The 19,652-nt window shown below is 48.7% G+C and overlaps 4 protein-coding genes and 1 non-coding gene across 7 annotated transcripts; all 5 read left to right on the top strand.

Annotated features, from left to right (window-relative positions):
• The first annotated feature begins 540 nt into the window (after positions 1-540).
• Positions 541-7,496, top strand: LOC101769821 (mitochondrial proton/calcium exchanger protein). 3 transcript variants are annotated; one of them, XM_012847194.2, is made up of 16 exons: positions 541-1,560; positions 1,677-1,778; positions 1,880-2,527; positions 2,637-2,949; positions 3,039-3,185; positions 3,290-3,378; positions 3,444-3,536; positions 3,809-3,935; positions 4,113-4,177; positions 4,253-4,424; positions 5,049-5,246; positions 5,341-5,388; positions 5,471-5,617; positions 6,544-6,626; positions 6,757-6,872; positions 6,975-7,496. In XM_012847194.2, exons 3-16 carry the CDS (start codon positions 1,941-1,943, stop codon positions 7,055-7,057), a joined length of 2,268 nt encoding a protein of 755 aa, XP_012702648.1. In that variant the 5' UTR covers positions 541-1,560; positions 1,677-1,778; positions 1,880-1,940; the 3' UTR covers positions 7,058-7,496. The 3 variants fall into 3 exon arrangements, with proteins under 3 accessions (XP_012702648.1, XP_004976097.1, XP_012702649.1); XM_004976040.3 differs by lacking the exon at positions 1,677-1,778 and having other exon boundaries at positions 541-794; XM_012847195.2 differs by having other exon boundaries at positions 541-794; positions 1,677-2,527.
• A 398-nt stretch (positions 7,497-7,894) lies between these two features.
• LOC101769138 (serine/arginine-rich splicing factor 6) lies at positions 7,895-10,285 on the top strand. Its single transcript, XM_004976034.3, has 5 exons — positions 7,895-8,118; positions 8,365-8,466; positions 9,137-9,287; positions 9,421-9,467; positions 9,681-10,285. The coding sequence occupies exons 1-5, from the start codon at positions 8,023-8,025 to the stop codon at positions 9,975-9,977; spliced, it is 693 nt and encodes a 230-aa protein (XP_004976091.1). The 5' UTR covers positions 7,895-8,022; the 3' UTR covers positions 9,978-10,285.
• An 845-nt stretch (positions 10,286-11,130) lies between these two features.
• TRNAV-CAC lies at positions 11,131-11,204 on the top strand. The gene has a single exon. It is a non-coding gene; the product is annotated as a tRNA-Val (tRNA).
• Positions 11,205-11,854: 650 nt separating this feature from the next.
• LOC101768733 lies at positions 11,855-12,805 on the top strand. Its single transcript, XM_004976033.4, has one exon. It carries the CDS (start codon positions 11,988-11,990, stop codon positions 12,567-12,569), a length of 582 nt encoding a protein of 193 aa, XP_004976090.1. The 5' UTR covers positions 11,855-11,987; the 3' UTR covers positions 12,570-12,805.
• A 2,553-nt stretch (positions 12,806-15,358) lies between these two features.
• On the top strand, positions 15,359-19,562 carry LOC101768330 ((+)-neomenthol dehydrogenase). The gene is made up of 4 exons (XM_004976032.4): positions 15,359-15,681; positions 15,818-16,079; positions 17,595-17,777; positions 18,858-19,562. The coding sequence occupies exons 1-4, from the start codon at positions 15,644-15,646 to the stop codon at positions 19,257-19,259; spliced, it is 885 nt and encodes a 294-aa protein (XP_004976089.1). The 5' UTR covers positions 15,359-15,643; the 3' UTR covers positions 19,260-19,562.
• Positions 19,563-19,652: the final 90 nt, after the last annotated feature.

The following is a 19,652-nucleotide window of genomic DNA, read 5'->3' as shown; positions in this document are numbered from 1 at the left end:
TGGTTAGCCCTTGCTATGGAGGGGGTACCGGCGCGTGGATTTCGGTCCCTTATCCTTCTCGTGGATTGGGAAATCTGAGAGGCCAGTGCAAGGATTGTTGTTCAAGATCAAGGATGAAGCTAGGACCTGGCCAACGCGGGCGCCAAGCACCTGGCTGCCATGTTAGATGGGGCGTAGACCTCCCTCCGGATTTGTACAGTGTATATAGAGTTTTTTTTTCTTGTAACTCCTGTGAACGGTCCGCTGGGACCGATTACTTGTCATTCACTTCTATATTAATAGAAATGGCACCGTGTTGTTGCTGACGGATTACAATTTGGTGGGCTCCTGCCTGCCTCAAGGCCCTGTACGACAAGAGAAGAGCTATCCACCCCACCACCAGCCCACCCACCTACACCAGGCCCACGGGAGCAACCCTTTTGGAATTTGATGACGGACTGGGCCTATCCCTCAACGCGGCGGGTCCCCAGGCCCCAGCCCCGCAGCCAATTCCCACCAGTTCAACGGCCCCTCCCCAAGACCGCTTCCCTGCCTCCCACTTCACTCGCAGGCAAGACGCTTTGCGTCGCTCCTCCGTTCTCCCCCGATCGGCGACATTTCCAGCAATCCGGTCGTAACGCGAGCTGCGCGCGACGCGACGCAACCGCCCATCCCCTGCGGCAGGCCGGCAGTCCACTACCTCCTCCCACCCCCCTCCCTCGGGCTCCCCCGATCCAATCCGTCCCCGCCACCAGCGCGGCCGCCGCGACGGGGCCCGACGCCCGGCCGATCTCCCGCCACCGCCAGCGGCCCCGGTGAGTGAGCCCGCCCCACCACGATCGGTTCCATTGACCGGCCCGCGGTTTGTTTCACCCTTCGCCCTCCCCATTCCTTCGGGACTCTGCTGGGTGGTGTGCGGGCGCTCGGCTGGTGTATCCGCGACGTGGATCGCCGCCTGCGCTTGTCTCGGGCACGGAATGGTTTGACCGGACGTGAGGCGTGGTCAGTGGTTAGTGCTCGCTGGATGCCGGGAATCTGAAAATGATACGGTTTTAGATGTAAGGGATAAGGCGCAGCGTCCATAACAGCAGCAACCATAAATTCATAATTCGGCCGTATTGCGAATCTGTTGATGGCCTGCGCTTTCTTCCTTCCGTATTTGATTAGCGAGATGCTCACATATGTTTTACCATTGCCTACCACAAACACTTCTATAGTTCTATGATGAGTGCTATTGGTGTGCCACCCATGGAATTTGTTGACTCGTCTGAAACAGCTATTGCTATCGTAGCTTTCAATGCAGTTGCCTTTAAGTGTTGTTAAAGAGACGTAGAATGCATCTTGGATGCTTTGTTGTCTGTATATGTTCGACAAAGTTGATTTTAGGCATGAATACTAAATTTGCCTCACTTGCTTGATATAAATATTTTTTATTGGCCAAACAAGAGCCAGATTACTTTCAGGTGGGTGCTTTTCCCTTTGTTGATTTCGTAAACTAAGAACTGAGGGAGATTTTCCGCAAAACATACACATCTGGGTTTTAGACATTGAAAATGAGATGACACAGCCATGCTCAAAATGGTGAGTAGTATCTTGGTCTTGGGTCATCTGTTGGGTTCGGTGGCCTAACAACCAGACTTAAGATTTTCATATGGTTCAAAGTTCATATATGATGTGGATTATTTTCTATTTTTCAGAATTTGTTTGCACCATGGAGGATTCATAATCCTATTGGCACTATTTGAATGGCCCTTATCACACTTACAGCTCAGTTGTTTTATGAGGAATGTAATGTACAAGTATGTTCCTAAGGATTCTGAACTATTAGTGCTATCGCGCAAGTCCATGAATGCTATAAATTTTCTATTGCCAAACTAGTGTGGTGATGCCCAAATTTCAGGGTTCTTCCTGGAAAGGTATGATCCTGGCATTTCCTTGAGAAAAGGAGCAAGTGAGCAAAAATGGCCTCGAGGGCTATCATCAGGAGGCGGAAGGACATTCTCCAGCACACTAATGTGCCTATTTTATCCTCAGCATCCACTAGCACAACTGGGCAAGGAAAATTTGGATGTGAGGTTGATCAGAGATATGAATGTTTGTTTTCAGAGGACAGCTTAGCTCATTCTAATCATGCTAAGGTGCAGCATACTTTGAGTAAGCAAAATCTTTATGGCCTCAGTAGTGGTTTCACATGTCGTCCAACTTTTGGGGTTTCTCCTCCCGGTTATGGCTCTAGAGCACAAAACTTTGTGTTCCCCTTGGGAGTCAGGTGTTTCCTGCAGTCAGTCCGCACCACATCAAACACAACTGGGCAACCTCAAGTTAGTATTATGGGCAAGCAGAGTGAGGATGATAAGGAAAAGCAACAAAAAAAGGAGGCGTCCCCGGAAGAATGTGATCAGGCAGTGGAAGGATTAAGAACTGCAAAAGCAAAGGCAAAAGCTAAGCTGGAGGAAGTGCAAAAGACTGACCAATCAATCATACAGAAGTTCTGGGCAAAGCTTCTGGGTATTGGTCCTGCTTTGCGACTTATTGCTTCAATGAGCAGGTCTCTTCCTCTCTTGAAATTGAAGCATCACTCTATCATTCTATTTTGATGGATAGTTTTCTGTCTGCCTCTTCAACGTTTGACGTATATTTACTTTTGTGGGTGTAAGAGCTGATTGGGCTGCAAATTTGAAGCATTGGAAGGATGAATTTGTTTCTACACTGCAGCATTATTGGCTGGGCACTAAGCTACTCTGGGCAGATGTTAGAATATCATCAAGACTGTTAGTGAAACTTGCTAGTGGAAAAAGCCTTACAAGGCGAGAGAGGCAACAGCTCACACGTACAACAGCAGATCTGTTCAGGCTAGTACCTTTTGCTGTGTTTATTATTGTTCCGTTCATGGAACTCTTGCTGCCAGTGTTCCTCAAGTTGTTCCCAAACATGCTGCCATCCACTTTCCAGGACAAGATGAAAGAAGAGGTATTGATCCAGATCGATCAGGCTGCGTTCTCAACAGAATTACTAAATGCTGACATGATTCATGAACACGTTGATTTTCCTACATACAGGAGGCACTAAAAAGGAAACTGAAAGCAAGGATGGAATGTGCAAAATTTTTACAAGACACTGCTAAAGAAATGGCAAAGGAAGTTCAAACATCACGTAGTGGAGAAATGAAACAGACCGCTGAAGATCTGGATGAGTTCTTGAATAAGGTATCATCTTCTTACATTCTGAGTTGGTAGCTTCAAGTTTAAAACACATACCAGTAAATGCTTTAGATTTTGTCTATTGTTGATGTACTCAAATTTGCATCTAGGTTAGGAAAGGTGGGCATGTCTCCAATGAAGAAATTTTGAACTTTGCAAAGCTATTTAATGACGAGCTGACTTTGGATAACATGAGCAGGTTGGCACTTCATATACTTAATCAAACTTAATAATACCAGATGCCTGATCAACCTTTTTCTGCAGACCTCGGCTGGTAAATATGTGTAAATACATGGGGATCCAACCTTTTGGTACAGACCACTACTTGCGATTCATGCTTCGGAAGAAGCTACAAGAGTATGTCTTCCAATTACCTCAGCATGTAGACGTCAGGGAAAGGAACAGATGTGATGGATGATCTGAATGTGTGCAATTTTTTAGTTCATCTTCAATAGTAAATTTGATTGCATTGTTAACATTTGATCATGCTTTTCTACTGCATATAAGATGTGAGCCTCTTGCATGAAGATCAACTAGAGACATTTAATTGTTGCACATTTCTGTTACATTTTATCATTCAGTACAACTATAGTGCACTTATGTTTATCAGTTTTTGTCCATGTTTTAAGCATTAAGAATGATGACAAGATGATTCAAGCTGAGGGTGTGGAGTCTCTTTCTGAATATGAGCTTCGACAAGCTTGTCGTGAACGTGGCCACCTTGGTTTGTTGTCAACAGAGGAGATGCGCCAACAGGTTTGCTCATTGCTACTTGCACATCCGATGCTTTTTTTCATTGAAATTAGACAATGACATAAATTCTTGAGATATAGTAGGTGTCTTTAGTTTTCTATCTAATGATTATATGGGTGTTACTTTGCAAGAAGTATATCCGCTTAAGTTAATTATTCTAAACACTTCCTTTCTCTTCAGCTTAGAGACTGGTTGGATCTATCACTCAATCATTCTGTGCCGTCATCTCTTCTAATACTCTCGAGGTAATTTTGCTGGTAATGTCCTGTTGTGTATTGCTTCTATTCAAATTTTCACGTGTGTTTGAAAATTCCTGCCAGAGCTTTTACCGTGTCTGGGAGAATGAAACCTGAGGAGGCTGTTGTAGCAACCTTATCTTCTCTGCCAGATGAAGTTGTCGATACAGTTGGGACTGTACTGCCTTCTGAGGATTCTGTTTCAGAGAGGAAAAGAAAATTAGAATTTCTGGAGATGCAAGAGGAACTTATCAAGGTACTATGGAGTATAAACATGAATCATTCAAATACATTTTACATGAGTCTGCTTATCTCAATTCTTAAGCAGGGCTGCAGTGGCGAGTATCATAAAATGATGCCCTTCACTGTTCTTTATGCCAAATATTCTTAGGGAAACATGGAAAGTATTCTCTATTAGGCATGGCTTACAGAGACCTGTCGCTCTTCTCGCTTTCTTGTCTGCATCATGAAACTCCCTGCTCCTTGAATATTGCCCTGTTTTTTGTTTGAAAGTGCTTTTCAAGTGAAATAAAACATATCTTGAATTAAGGTTTAGCATGAGTTCACGTATCTTGCCACTGTTATATCCATTTAAAAGTTGCATAAATTCTTAGTCGTATCGTTTAGTAGTGAAATAAATTTTGTTCACCTTGTAATTACTTCCCCAACTTGAAGTTGTATATTTCATTTTTTATTTTTTTCTTTATGCAATTCAGCTGTCCAGTTTAATATGCTAGTCACCTATCCTTCTATGTATACTCTTTGGCTGAAGAATCAGCATAGTTATACAACTTTTCTGAATCCCACCATGGGATAATTCAATGTCATTTTGTCGACAATAAATTGTTACTGATGCTTTTGCATATTGAATAATAATCAGGAAGAGGAGAAAAAGAAAGAGAAAGAAGAGAAGGCAAAACTGGAGGAGCCAAAGGCTATTGAAGAAGATTTGGCTCTGAAGGAAATGACCGAGCCTACTGCTAGGGAGGAAGAGGAACTAAAGAAAGCAAAAATGCATGACAAGAAAGAGCAGCTTTGTAATATCAGTCAAGCATTGGCTGTGCTTGCATCTGCTTCAGTATGATCAAGACACTTTCTTTGTTACTATTCCAATCCTGTATTTTGAGAAAAAAAAATTGTCAACATAAACTCTACCTTCTCCTATCTTGCAGTCTGTTACCAAGGAGCGCCAGGAGTTTTTAAGCCTTGTGAACAAGGAGGTATGATTTGGTGTTGCACTGAACATTTATGCACTGTCTGTTTGCATAAGTTAATGTTGGACCACACTCATGTGAAATACAGATAGAACTATATAACAACATGCTTGCAAAGGAGGGTACAGATGGTGAAGAAGAAGCCAGGAGAGCATACAGGGCTGCTAGGGAGGAATCAGACCATGCTGCAGAAGCAGCAGTAGGGGAAAAGGTCTCTTCAGCATTGGTAGATAGGGTAAGGAGTTCTTTTCTTCATCTAAATCTTCACAAGTTGATACATCCCAGCTAAAACTTATACTAGGAAACAGCATTTATCTTCAAGAGAAATATTTATTAATAACTGTAAATACTTATATCAGTTAATCAGTGACCAGAACAGCTTGAAAGCACATGGAGTGTTGGCTTATTTGTAGAAATTTTCATCTGGTAGTTGTGAGCTCTAATTATTAGCGTATAAATGGTAATAAACTTTTCAGATATGTAGAACTGTAGAAATTTGTCACCAGATAGCTGTAATCAATCACGCCCATTGTTCTGATATGATTAGAGGAATGTAATAAACACAAATGGACTTCTTTCTAGAAGCAAATTGTTGTGGACGTGTTTTTTGGCAAGAAATACTCACACAAGAAGAAGAAACTAGTGTCCACAAATTAGGCTCAGTTTAGTTATCCTTAGGGTTTAGTCAGTTGCTTGGTTGTTAGTCAATTGGAGTTTGTTAGCTTGATGCTTGAGGTTAGCCGAGTTTGTTAGGGCCAATATGAGATCGGGAGAACATTTGAGATTAAGCAAGGAAATCATCTAGTCCACTTAATTGGGTTGTTTAGAGCCTCCTCATAAGGGTGAACACGCCTCCATCCCCTTGCCTATTCCTTCCACCGCATCCAGACAAAACATAAAGTAGTTGCTGCAAATTACTTCATAGACAGATAGAAAACAAGTAGATACCCTATGTGTTATGTACTAGTCAGTGCTGACTACTTTGTCAACTTTATTTGTATGCACTAGTCAGTTCTGACTACTTTGTTTATTTGTTTGCAAGTTATATGCTGAAAAATGTGCGCACACACCATCCTGATTCTTGTGTTATGCTTCAGAAGTTTTATACTGGTTGAGTAGTAAGCCTATCCATGTGATGACTTTATTTTTCCTGCATTTCAGGTTGATGCTATGCTTCAAAAGTTAGAAAAGGAGATTGATGATGTTGATGCTCGAATTGGCAATCGCTGGCAGCTGCTGGATAGGTAGGCTCATTGCGCATGCCTTTATTTTGAACCACATAGTGGGTTGCACACACCAACAGAGAACTGCGCCATATCCCAACACTGTGCACAAATTGATTTCAAGGCCATCAATATGTTGATTTCTTTGCAGGGACCGCGATGGCAAAGTGACTCCTGAAGAGGTAACAGCAGCAGCAAATTATCTCAAAGACACCATAGGGACGGAGGGTGTCCAAGAGCTTATCAGCAATCTTTCCAAAGACAACGGTGCTTACATTCAACACTACTGTCTATCGTATTAGTGAAAAACATACGGCATATCTTCTACTTCTGCTATATCGCTAAGCCTTTATGTTTTATGCCTTACAGAGGGGAATATCCTTGTGGAAGACATTGTGAAGCTGGCATCACAAACAGAGGAAAACAATGATCATGAAGAAGCGCCACGATGATGTGAACAGCAGTCACATTCTTGGCTGTTAGAACTCAGCGGTCCACTCATTTCGAGGGAACTTAACCCAGTGAGCTCATCTGCTCGTGGTTCCATTCGTAGATCAAAAGGCAGGACGGTCATTCTTTTTGTTCCGACTGGCTGCTGCGGAGAAAGTTTTGTCCAGTAGCATAGCTTGCTGTTACTGTCTGGCATTACATCCATACAGTTTTTTTTATATTAACATACATTCACAGTTAGCACCGGTGCTCCCGATCACCAGGTGAAGTTTAAAACCGAGGTAAAATGGCAACTGAAATTTAGAACAGTTGCCCTGGAAATGGGAATAAGCTAGTGGAGCGGTCCGATCTTTTTCTCTGTAATATGAATAAAAGTATATGCACTGAATAAGCTTAACTTTATTGCTTTTTGAATGAGAATGGATTAGTTTTGCAGTCTCAGTTTGTAAGTTTGTTGTTAATGGTGATTGGCATGCACATGGACACGATGAAATAAGGACGGAAGAACACGCTCGTCTTGGTCGAGTGTGTTAATCCTTGTGAAAGTATCATATGTTCAAACTCCATATCCGTTCATACGCACTCTCGTCTACCGCCGCGAGTATTCATCACAATCCTTATGAGAGGCAGTTTTTTTTAACAAAAAACGAGGGTTTTTTAAAAAATGTCGAAGTCGCATAAAACAATTGTGCGGTAGCATAGGTTGCATTCTTCCCTGCACCACTGCGGACCGTCGGATCGCAGAACCAGCGGCTCAGATTAAACCAGCAGCCCAGAAAAAAAGATAGCCCCCTTTCTCCCTGTGCGCCTCTCGGTCACCTTATCACCATCCAGAGTCATAACTCACGGCAGGCGCGTGCCACCAGGCCAGACTCTCCAGAGAGAAAGGGATCTCCACTCCCCGCCCCCGCCGAGGCTCCTCCGTCCTCCCCTTTTCCAATCCGGGCTCGGCGGCGAGGGAGACGAGATGGGGAAGAACCAGGCGTACAAGGCGATGCAGCGGTCGCGGCTGGGCTCCTCCTCCGGCGCGCCCGGCGCCGCGGACGCCCCCGAAGACGGCATGGGTCGGTCCCCTTCCTCTGGCCCCCCCCCCCCCCCCCCCCCCCCCCCCGCCCGCCCTACCAGATCTCTGATTACCCCCTGCCCTTCCAAGCTCCAGATTGATCTGATGATTTCCACGGCGCTATTAGTATGCTGATATGTGATAAGAGTAAATAGTATCTGTTGAGGAATTTTTGTTAACCCTCCACCCACCCCTCTTCCAACGGAAAAAAAAAGAGAGAACTTTGTCTAACGAGGGCCGTCGCAGACGGACGGTTCATTTCATTCTCCAGAGTGGCATGCGGCGCGCCTGGCCAGCCTCAACAAGACGCACACCGTCACCTGGGAGGAGTTCAAGAAGAAGCAGAAGGTACGGTGGCGCACCCACTCACTTCCTTTGCATTAGCTTAAGTTCGTCTCTTGCTTGCATGTTTAGAGCAGGCTTACGTTCTTGTACTCCCAATAGTAACTGTTTCGACATGCTCCCACAGTACTGAATTATCTTTGTCTTGTGTTGATGATCCTGATTTCCTCATGTAAGCTTGAAAACATATATTGCCTTTGTACTGTTGGAGACTAACCTGAACTTTGCATTGGCAGTCTATACATGCTCGTTCCTGTGCCATTCACTCTTTAGTCCCCTCTCTTTTAGTTTGCAGACTTCCAGTTCTCCATTGTTAGACACCATCATACAAAGTTAATGCTAGTTTTGAGCACCATGTGCTCGAATCGACGGTGCTCTATCATACTATTTAGCACTCTATTTTCCTTGATTGACATGTAGAATTGGCTTGGATAATGCAAATTTCGAATTGATTATAATTCTTGGCCAGTTTACATAAACAAACCTTATGATAATTCCAAAAGAGACCAATCAAGGCCTTTTCAGCAATTGTCAGGTTTTCTGCATTAGGTGCCACTAAACATATGGCGCCTGCTAATATTGACAAAACATGTGTAGTTACTTCAAGACTGTACCATAATCATCAAAGGTTTTTATCAGTACTTCTGTAGTTATTCATGATATTCATCCCTTTTAGGAAGATGAACTGAAAAGGGGTGAGCTGGAGGCTGACAAAGATAAAATGATGAGAGAGTACAGAGCTCAATTGGATGCAGAAAGAGCTCAGAAGCTAGCACATGGAAGAAATCACTCTAAGTCAGACTCAAAATCATTTTCTTCCAAGAAAGGTAAATGGGCAACCTGCCAGATGATGTTTCCTGCAGTCTTATGCACTAGACTCTGAATAATTCCATTGCTCCCCGTTTCTTAAATTTATTTCATATGTCGAATGGATCTTCTGACAAAGAATTCTGAAAACAGAGAGAAAGGATAAGGATGCAAAGAAAAGAAGTAAGAAGAGGAGAAAGGTAGCCTCAACTTCTGATCTGCTCTTATGGATATCATTGTTAGGATTTCACCTAATATAAACATGCAAAGTTGGGATATTACTCCCTAGAAGAGTTGTCCTAACCCAATAAAAAGACAAAAAGATTGTACTACTAAAATGAATCTTATGAGTACATTTGCTTACAGCAATGAGTTAAATTTGTTTGATATACTCACATTTACATTTTTAACAGCACAGAAGTTCTTCGGAGTTTAGTTCCAGCTCATCATCAGAATCGTCAAGCAGCGATGATGAGGACAGAGGTTCAAGGAAGTCCAGATCACGGTCGAGATCAAAGAGAACAAAGAAGGACTCGTCATCAGAACCATCAAGCAGTGACAACGAGGACAGAGGTTCAAGGAAGTCCAGATCACGGTCAAGATCGAAGAGAACAAAGAAGGAAAAGAAGCAGCGGTCAAGGTCCAAGCACACCGGCGGTGATAGTGAGGCAGAAGGCCCAGTTCGCCTCTCTAAATTCTTTGGGAAGTAAAGGCGTGGCTACTGTACCCAAGGGACGCCTCAATCAATTAGATTGCTCCTGGAATCTCCTTTCAATTTGAACTATACATCAGTGGATGTGGATGTACTATTGAATTCAGAATACTTCCGAATGTTTGAATTCCGGTTACCATGATGTTGTTCTCGAGTGCTATGAACGATTGGAGGGCTTGGTTAAATTGTATTGCGTCATGCGACTTGTAAGCAGCATGCAAGTCGATTGTTAAATTGTTGTACCGTAGAGGTTTGGTGCCGGTATTTGAAACATTGGGAATTCAAACTGTTATGTTTTTTTATACACTTCACACTTCAAAAGCCCTTTCTTCGTTTCTCTGTTTCAGCCTTTCAGGTATTGGCCGGCTAGTCGCGTGCCCATCTGTAACAAATTTGTGCGTTTATCTACAGTTCTCACAGAAGCTTGTGATACGCTCTCACGGAAGCTTTGCCAATAGCTTGGTATTGGACCTTAAATGCTAGTAATGCTCTAAATAGAGCCGTTGCTAGAGCGAGCTCCACTATCCTACATATACCCATAAGCTGAAAAACAAAGTCAATTTTGAAACCTAACTCTGCTAGAATAGAAACATATTCCTTTTAACATTGAACTATGAGGAAACACAACTATACAGCATGTACTATTTTATCTTTTCAGTACTGGAATAGAAAACTTTACATCTCATTAGGTACTTCAGTTAATTATTCAATGACTTATGGTCTTATATAATGGCAAGTAAAATTATACTATAGTTGGTTGCTCCCATTTCAAGGTGCAAACTCAGAAATTAGGGGGAAAAAAGCAGTACTTAGAGTTCAAAGTAGGACAATCATACAATTGCCCCCATTTCGCATTCTCTTATCTGCTACTATAGTCTCTCTGTAACATGTTAAAGTTTTATACAAATATTAACTTAAAAGCGTGACGAAGGGTAGCTCCCACGATAGAGTACACTAGCTATTTCTAGGAAGCGCAGGCCATGCCATGAAATTCTCTATGTAAAAGCTTGTTCTCGCATAAACCTACCTAATTGGATTGTCTGATGACAACAGTACTTGTGTTTGCAAAAGTTGGATGGCCTGAAATTCTAGGCGGAGTCTAGATTAGATATAGGAGCTAAATAAAATTTTCTTTTCTCTTTGTCCACAATGTCTGGGTGGTGTAGTTGGTTATCACGTTAGTCTCACACACTAAAGGTCCCCAGTTCGAACCTGGGCTCAGACAAAAATATTGTTGTGATTTTTGTGTGTGTGTTTCGTTTTGCTGCGCCGTGACGTTAATATGTTATTTCTTACTGGGCCTAGCATTTATCACTTCCATGGGCTCCTCGGCAGATCTGGTGCCGTAGGTGGTCCAATACGAGGATGCTAGTGTTCGTACGGAAATCCTAGGCCCAAACCCTCGACAAATTAATCACATCGGCCCACGTTGCCAGTTACCGCGAAGCTCTGCAACGCTAATCTGCGCGGATCCCCATTTCACCACTTCTCGAATCTCAAAATCAACCAACGATTTTAGTAAAAACAGAATGATTGTTGTTACTTGCAACGTTTTGTTTAAGCTCAAGCCACATTCGGCTCACGAGAAGCTTCTTCTTCGAAGCGGGGTCCACAGGAAGCTGCCAAAGTCGCAAGCAACGGGAAGATGCCCTACCCCGCTGCGAGGCGTCGCTCGCTGCTCGCTACCGACACGCGGGCCCGGCTCAGTCCAGTCCACGCCACGGTAAAGCCAGCTTGGCCGCGCGCCTCCAACGGCCGGCCGCGCCCTCGCTTTCCAAACTAGCCGTTGCGCGCGTTGCCTTGCGCCCGTCCCCGTCTCCTCTCTCAAACGGTCGGATCCAATCCCCCCACCCCCATTTAAACCTCTCCGCCATTGCCCTCCTCCTCACCTCACTCCACTCCACTGCCCTCCACTCTCCCTCTCCTCGCGCCTCCTCCCCATCCCCTCGCTCTTCGCTCCCTTCGCCCTCATCAGTCGCCGTCCCCGCGCGCGCAAGAGAGAGACGCCATGGGCGGCCTGTCGGTGATCGCTCCCCCGGCGAGGGACTCCGCCTCCCCGCAGCACCGCCGCGCGCGCCGCGCGTTCCTCGTCTCCAACTACCTCATCCTGGGTTGCGCCTCCGGGTGCGGCTTCCTCACGCTGTCGCTCCGCCTCGTCCCCTCCGTCGACGGCTTCCTCCTCATCCTCCTCCACGCGCTCACCGTGGCGGCCGCCGTCGCCGGGTGCGCCGTCATCGCGGCGCCCGACCCGCCCCGGGGCCGCTGCTACACCGTCCACATGTCCGCCACCGTCGTCGTTTCCATCCTGCAGGGCGCCGCCGCCGTGCTCGCCTTCTCCCGCACCGCCGACTTCCTCTCCGACGGGCTTAAGTCGTACGTCCGCGAGGAGGACGGCGCCGTCATCCTCCGCATGGTCGGAGGGCTCGGCGTCGCCATCTTCTGCCTCGAGTGGGTCGCCCTCGCGCTCGCCTTCGTCCTCAGGTACTACGCCTACGTCGACAGGGAGTGCGGCGGCAACCCGCTGCGCCGCAGCGCCAAGGTCGGCGGCGAGGACGGCACCAGCACCTGGCCGTGGCCCTTCCAGGTCTGAAGTGTGTGATCGGCCTTCGCTTATGGGTCGCGAGAAGATGAACTGAGAACCATGAGTTCTTGGAAGGAGAAAAAACTAGCGTCGGGTGTTGTTCTACTGATAGAACTATGTGCGTGAGGATGGGATGAGAAATTGTTATGTTATTCGTTTATTGGTTTATGTAGCGTGATGTAAAATCATATTGTTATGTTGTAACGCGATTACATATTATGAATGTGCAATTGCAGTCAAATCAACTCCTTGTCATTTTGAGCCTCCAAAGGAGTGACTTAGTCTGAATTTCTGACGAGATCTGGTTTACCAGCTAATTCAGGTAGCACTGTAGCAGCGCATTGAACCTGAGAATTTCCTGGCGAGAACCGAGATTTCGGTAGCACATTTGCCACTGTGTCTGAAATCTGGAATGCGATACGTCAGTTGAATCTCAAACCACGAATTTTCAATCTGAATCATCCGGATTTCTTTCCATGTAGCTGAAACAGATGAAGTGGCAAGCACCATCGGATGTGAAATTTCACTCTCTTGATTGCCTGTCAGATACGGTGATTCATTCTTTGGCAAAGTAAGATCGTGACAGCGATTTCACCATGACACTACTTTTCAGCGAACTATCCTCATTTCTTGTTCAGTATCTCCCATACATTCGAATTTGGTCGTGGATTGCTCGAACTTTCTTTTCTCAAAGTTTGTTCGAGAAAGACATCAGTCGAGCCAGCACTCAGCAATCCTTTTTTTTTCCCCCGGAAAGAAGAAACAAGCACATCAGCGGATCAGCCAACTCCGTGATCCATCAGGCAACAATAAATTGGCCAAACCACTGAGCTATCACGATTAACATCTCGAGTTCTTGACTGACCGGCGACAAGGCCCAATCTTCCCGTACGTGTGACTGCCCCGCGGCCGAGGTTAAAGGCTGTGCTTTTCTGCCGTGGCCACTTTGCCCCACGACCTTGGCTGGCTTGGTGCTTGGATAACTACTCTCTGGACGTGACACCGAGGCTAGTTTCACCCTTAGCCGAAGTTTCCTCTTTCACAAAGCAAGCCAAACTTTCACCGGTGGCAGCAAAGAAACAGAGGGTAATTTCGGTGAGGCTGCGTCGAAACGTCTTGCTATTTTGCTGGTCCCTAGCCCTGGACAAGGAATTCCACCGATTTACGACGACCCCAGGACGCGTTCCCCGGAGGAAATTTTAGCCCCCCGACAATGATGCCGGGTTTGACGAACCGTAGCGTGTTACTACGGCGGATTACGTGCCCGTCATGACGCCAAGTGGTGTCGCCACTGGCCTCGCGGGCAGCTGCTCTGGAGCCCGGGGATTGATCGGATCGGGCCAGCCACGGGCTCGGATTCGGCAGATGATGCCATCATGGACAGCCCAGGCAGGCCGGCACCCGAGATCGCGACCTGTTCGGGGTCTTTGGGTCTTTGAGATCACCGAACAAGCGTCGCCATCAGGCGTCTCATTTCACACCTGGTGACCAAAGCTAGCCGGACCGATCACACGCACACGTCGCGGGCCCCGTTCATGTGCCGTACGCTGCCGGGAGAGCCGGAGGAATCATCATCAAACTGGCTGCGCTCAGTCTCTCAGGGCGTGATTGGTAGCCCAGCTCGCACCATCCCGCTCCACACGGTGCAGGTTAGTTTTGATTAGTTGCTAGACCTGCATATTTTTGCTGCATGACCTCGTTCGGATTCCCCCTCCATCTCGACCAGCATTGCACGCAAAATTTGATCTTCTCTCGCGAGCCAGGATAAGATGATACAGGTAAGATAATAGGCTCCACTTGCAGCCACACAAAGCAGCCTTTCATGCAGCAACCAATCAACAACTCTCTCCATCCTAACTCAGACTATACGCAAACCAATCAAGTTTGTATGTATGCTTCTGTACTGGACACGATGAGCCTGAATCTCGTCACCATCCTGAACCTCTCCTTGAACTGCAACCAATCACGCTCTGTGTCTCACACTGGAATCATCAAACTGGTTCCCGACGCGAGCGGAAAGTCCTGCCTGGTTAGGCAAAGCGCCTTTCTAGCTGAATTGGATCAGGTGCCGTTGAGCTGCTCCACGACGGGGGCATTTTTGTATGCCGGGGTCGCCGAACGCATGGTCGGCGTTGCCACTAAGTGACTAAACTATGCCATCTCCGTCCATCCTCGGCGGCCAGTAGTGCAGCGCTGCTAGCCTGCTACTAATAGCGACCACCTAACATTCTAATGCTGGCCCGTGACAGTGAATCCCACTCGCCGGTTACGATTAACTACTGTGCCCTAGTAGACCTTAGTGGTTACCCTGTCGCCTGACAGACTTGTGGCACGCACGCAATCTCTTCATCGCGAATGGACCCGCGAACTGCACTGGTTGACGCCCCCACAAAGAGACGACGCATGCTGTTGTCCCACGCAGTCCCAAAACGAACTTCTCGTTACGCCGTCGGAGATGTTGCCGTCTGCTGATCAAATCGAGCGCCGCAGCTACAACTGCAGGCTATGGAATTAAAATTTGCTAGCGGCATCTAGCGCGGCGCCGCTCGCCCGTCAAATCGTGGCACCCACCGGGTCTTATCTTTTGGTTTGTTTTGCAGGGCGTGACATGACGGCCGGGGCAGGCGGGACTGCGGGATGAGGTCACCCGGCGGAGTGGCTGGCGCGCGCGTACATACCAAACGGGTTGAATAGTCGATCGTGCACGCTCGTCGCCGCCTCGCCGGCAAAAACAAACACCCGGTGCCGGAGCAGGTACGAGCGCGCGCGCGCCGCATGTGCAACTCATGTAGAGTAGTCATGTGCTCTGGAAGTCTGGATCGAGTCGAGTGGCTGTCCACTAGCCTGAGCCGGCCCGAGCTCCCAACTCGCGCGTGTACCTGTAGGCGGCAGCTGCAGGCTGCAGCCTGTGGCCCGCGCGCTCCGGCCGTCTGACTCGGAGGCGCCAGCGGCCCGGCGCGCGCGTGTATAAATATCTCCTCCGTCTCCCTGCCCCCGACGGCCACCCCGCGCGCTCCCCGCACGCCCGCGTCGCCTTACCTCAGCAGGAGGGCGCCCCCCGAGCTTGCTCTCCGCTGCGCGCGATGGACTTCTCGAGTACCAAGGAGACGCCTCCGGCCGGGTAACCTTTCACCACCTCCTTTTGCACACTCGTCCAGCTCGCGCGCATTCTTTGTGCTCAGCTCCCGGCGGCGTGCCTGCCTCTCTCGCTTGGCCGCTAGCTTCGCTTGACTCCGCGTCTCCGCTCGCGCGCGCAGGGCCTGGTGGTCGAGGGAGACGGTGGCCGTGGTGACGGGCGCGAACCGGGGCATCGGGCACGCGCTGGCGGCGCGCCTGGCCGAGCACGGGCTCACCGTGGTGCTCACCGCGCGGGACGGCGCGCGCGGGGAGGCCGCCGCGGCGCCGCTCCGCGAGCGCGGGCTCGCCGTCGCCTTCCGCAGGCTCGACGTCTCCGACCCCGACTCCGTCGCCGAGTTCGCCGCCTGGCTCCGCGACGCCGTCGGCGGCCTCGACATCCTGGTAAGCGTGGTAACAAAGCGCCCCCTTACCAACCACCCCGTCGATTTCGCGCTGTGTTACGGACGGAGAGAGAGCGCGGCTCCTCTGGAAAGATTTCAGCAGGAAAGCCGCCGGCACGCGCCCGGTCTCCGCTCTCCATAGCCCAGACGCCAAACAGTTCCGTAACCATGATCCATCCCCTTGACGTACGACACACCAGCAGACATGCACCCGCATCCACTGCCCCCTCGATACGTGTCGCGACCCCTTAATAGCTCAGGGCTTCAGCAGGCGGGCCTCGCTCCGGATCAGGATCCCCGTCTCGTCTCCCATGATCCCATCCCATTACACACCGGCCGGCATTATTGCCGCGGGCGCCCGCGCCTCCCGCAGCACGGCAGCAGTGACGACGTCCCACCACGCCCACGCCCGCCCGGCCCCGGCCCCGGCCCCGGCGCGCACGCCAGCGACCAGACGAATCAAACCGTCACGTCGCGTTCGCGTCCGGTCCGGCCCAAAGGAAGGGGGCAGAGCGTGTGGCCAAAAGCCGCGCCGGGCCACCCAACTAGTACGCCGCCGCCGCCACCTCCCGACGACCTGCCCTTCCGGTTCCTGCATGCCTTCCCTTCGTCCTCGTTCGTCGGTCGCCTCCCGCCACGGCGCCGACGGACAGCGACGGCCTGTTCCGTGACGGCTGACGAGCAGGGGTCAGCTTGTTGCGAACTCTCGATTGGCTCCGGAGTCCGGAGAGACCAAACTGGGCACTCGACCGCGACGGATTTGGAGAGAATCGTAGGATTTCGATGCGAAATCCTACTGTTTAGGTTCATGTAGCTTTCGCCTTGGCTCTGGCTGCGGCCCTGCATCGGGCTAGCTAGTGATAGCGATCATCGGCCACACAAGTTCTCGCAACTTCTAGCATGGGCAACATGTTACTCGAACGAACCAACTTTCTAGTTTTCACCCTGGCTGTGACCTTTGCAATAAGATGATAGGCCCCAATCATTGGATGCGATGGCACGATCGTGCTGTCCTGCCTGAGCCAAGGTCTACTGTTGAAGAGCTATTGGCCTGAACAGTCCAGAGTCTGGGCCAGGGTCAGGCTAGGTGTGCTGGCGTCAATCATGGCTCGAGTGCCGGTCCATTCCCTGAATTACTCACTAATGAGACCATTCGCTGTGCACTCGAGTCGAGTTTGGATTTTTCAAGGTTTCAGTCCAAGCGGTCTCTATCCGGTTACCGTAGCCCACCGAGACATCAAACCGGGAGCTTTCCCACAAGTCCAGTTCAGACTCGACACTCCCGATGGAGAGGGAAAGTCATCGTCGTCGTCGCGAATCACCACATACCAGCCAGTGGGTGCTAGTGCTGTTGCCAATTGTTGCTCTGGCACTTGAAAAGCTATCGTGGAAAGAGCTGTTGCAGTTGTAGACCCTCCAACGGCTCCACTTTTGCTCTTTGGAGGAGGTCACTGAACTTTCCGGTGGTGCTGAAATCAAGTTTCGTCTTTTTGCTCTGTCTCGTTGCTGTGTGCAGGTGAACAACGCCGCCGTGTCCTTCAACGAGATCGACACAAACTCGGTGGAGCACGCCGAGACGGTGCTCAGGACCAACTTCTACGGCGCCAAGATGCTCACCGAGGCGCTCTTGCCTCTGTTCCGGCAGTCGCCGGCCACTAGCAGGATCCTCAACATCAGCTCGCAGCTTGGCCTTCTCAATGTAAGTGCCTCATCTTTTACAGTATTTCTTCAGATGACCTAGCAATCTTACTATTACTGCTTTCGTTCTGAAACAAATATAACGTTTTATTGTGAGTTTGTGACCCTATTCGTCACACCGTTAGAATAAATAAATGAAGACTACTTCAGGAGCTTTAAAAACATATTTTTTTTGCGGGTATTTAAAAACAGAGTTACCCTGTGCAACAGAAGTAGATGAGGATTATAGCATGTACAGCGCATTGCCTCTGTGTGCTTCTTTGTTGTACCTCACGTATCATTTGTAGGCGCAAGGAAAAGTTGATCGATGATAGTGACCCAAAGCCTAAAGTTTCTTGAGATTATTTCAAACCCTATTAGTCTGAGAGATTTAGTCGCCCATAGTCAACTTCTGAATCTTATCACTTGAGGAGCTTGAATTAATAGTGAAAACCATCGGTGTCGTTACCTTCTGCGTGTAAGAGCCAAGCTGAACTTGAAAGGTGTAAACTATCATGTGAAGGCTCTGGTTTGATGAAAATTTATTGACTTCATTGTTATTGGACCAAACTGAATCATTGGTATTCACAGCATACAACACATCAGCCCACATCAGTAAATAATAACAGAAGCAGCTAGTTAAAGAAAAAATTGGATGATCTTGAAGTGTGAACCGACGAGGCGACCTAGCTGTGGACATCTTGACAAGTATGAATTCTATCTTGAAGCATATCGCATCGAAATGCAGTACCCTGCCACTAGCTACTCGTACATTGTCAGCACCATCTACATATCTAAGGCCGTTTGAATTATTGTGCAGAGGCTGGAAATAGTAAGACATTTGAAATAGAGGACAAGGTGACGATAATAGGGAAGAAAAAATTGTAACAGCAGGAGGACGTCAGTGGCTCTCATCTAGTGTGTACGCGTCAGCTGACCAAAAAGGGAAATTTACAGCAGCAGCAGCAGCAGTCTACACCATGTAGTACCTGTGTAGTACTGTAGTAGAATCCTAGTCACTCGTTTGTGTGCTATATAACAAGAAAAGTGCCAATTCAAATTGCCTGAAATTTTTGGTTCCATGCATGGATTCTTTGTGCAGAAGGTGAGCGACCCGTCCCTGACGGCGCTGCTCCTGGACGAGGACACCCTGACGGAGGCGGCGATCGAGTCCATGGTGTCGCGGTTCCTGTCCCAGGTGAAGGACGGGACGTGGGGCGGGCAGGGGTGGCCCAAGGTGTGGACGGACTACTCGGTCTCCAAGCTGGCCCTCAACGCCTACTCCCGGGTGCTGGCGCGGCGGCTGCAGGCGCGCGGCGCCCGCGTGAGCGTCAACTGCTTCTGCCCCGGGTTCACGCGCACCGACATGACCAAGGGCTGGGGGAAGCGCACCGCCGAGGAGGTGGCCGACGTCGGCGCGCGCCTCGCGCTGCTGCCGCCCGCGGAGCTCCCCACGGGGACCTTCTTCAAGTGGTGCACGCCGCAGCTCTACTCCAAGCTGTGACTATGATCGCCGGGCTACGCTACGCCGTCGGCCGCTGCGCGCCCCGGCCATGACACGACGGCACCAGGAGTATATAGCATTTGGTTTAGCTGCTCCTAGCGACTGCCTATGCAAAGAAGTCCATTCAGGAGAGTCTCTGGCTTTCCCCAGCCAAAGGTGCTTTGGTTGTACAATGCATCCAAACCATCCTGTCTCTGACTCTCTATCAGCAATCAATGTACTATGTGTTCTTAGCTATGTAAGATTTAGGACAACTTCTAAGCATTGGATGAAGCTGAATGATTGCTGTCTCTGCTTCTCTCTCACTGTTGTTCATGGTTATTCTGTCAACTGGCGCGCGGATGGGCTTGTAGCCCAGTTATGAGCCGGCGGAATTCAACCCATTTTTCTTTT

Source organism: Setaria italica, chromosome VII (assembly GCF_000263155.2).
Source record: "Setaria italica strain Yugu1 chromosome VII, Setaria_italica_v2.0, whole genome shotgun sequence".
Lineage (NCBI taxonomy): Eukaryota > Viridiplantae > Streptophyta > Magnoliopsida > Poales > Poaceae > Setaria > Setaria italica.
The sequence above is the reverse complement of the archived record's forward strand: the minus strand, read 5'-3'. Positions and strand labels throughout refer to the sequence as shown.

Bases quoted from the DNA above. Each gene is read 5' to 3' on its own strand.
- LOC101768330 (XM_004976032.4), top strand. From the start codon at position 15,644: ATGGACTTCTCGAGTACCAAGGAGACGCCTCCGGCCGG. The intron at 16,080-17,594 runs GTAAGCGTGGTA...TGCTGTGTGCAG, and splicing joins TCGGCGGCCTCGACATCCTG to GTGAACAACGCCGCCGTGTC. The intron at 17,778-18,857 runs GTAAGTGCCTCA...TTCTTTGTGCAG, and splicing joins CGCAGCTTGGCCTTCTCAAT to AAGGTGAGCGACCCGTCCCT.
- LOC101769821 (XM_004976040.3), top strand. From the start codon at position 1,941: ATGGCCTCGAGGGCTATCATCAGGAGGCGGAAGGACATTCTCCAGCAC. The intron at 3,186-3,289 runs GTATCATCTTCT...ATTTGCATCTAG, and splicing joins TGGATGAGTTCTTGAATAAG to GTTAGGAAAGGTGGGCATGT. The intron at 4,425-5,048 runs GTACTATGGAGT...AATAATAATCAG, and splicing joins TGCAAGAGGAACTTATCAAG to GAAGAGGAGAAAAAGAAAGA.
- LOC101768733 (XM_004976033.4), top strand. From the start codon at position 11,988: ATGGGCGGCCTGTCGGTGATCGCTCCCCCGGCGAGGGACTCCGCCTCC.
- LOC101769138 (XM_004976034.3), top strand. From the start codon at position 8,023: ATGGGGAAGAACCAGGCGTACAAGGCGATGCAGCGGTCGCGGCTGGGC. The intron at 8,467-9,136 runs GTACGGTGGCGC...CATCCCTTTTAG, and splicing joins AGTTCAAGAAGAAGCAGAAG to GAAGATGAACTGAAAAGGGG. The intron at 9,468-9,680 runs GTAGCCTCAACT...CATTTTTAACAG, and splicing joins GAAGTAAGAAGAGGAGAAAG to CACAGAAGTTCTTCGGAGTT.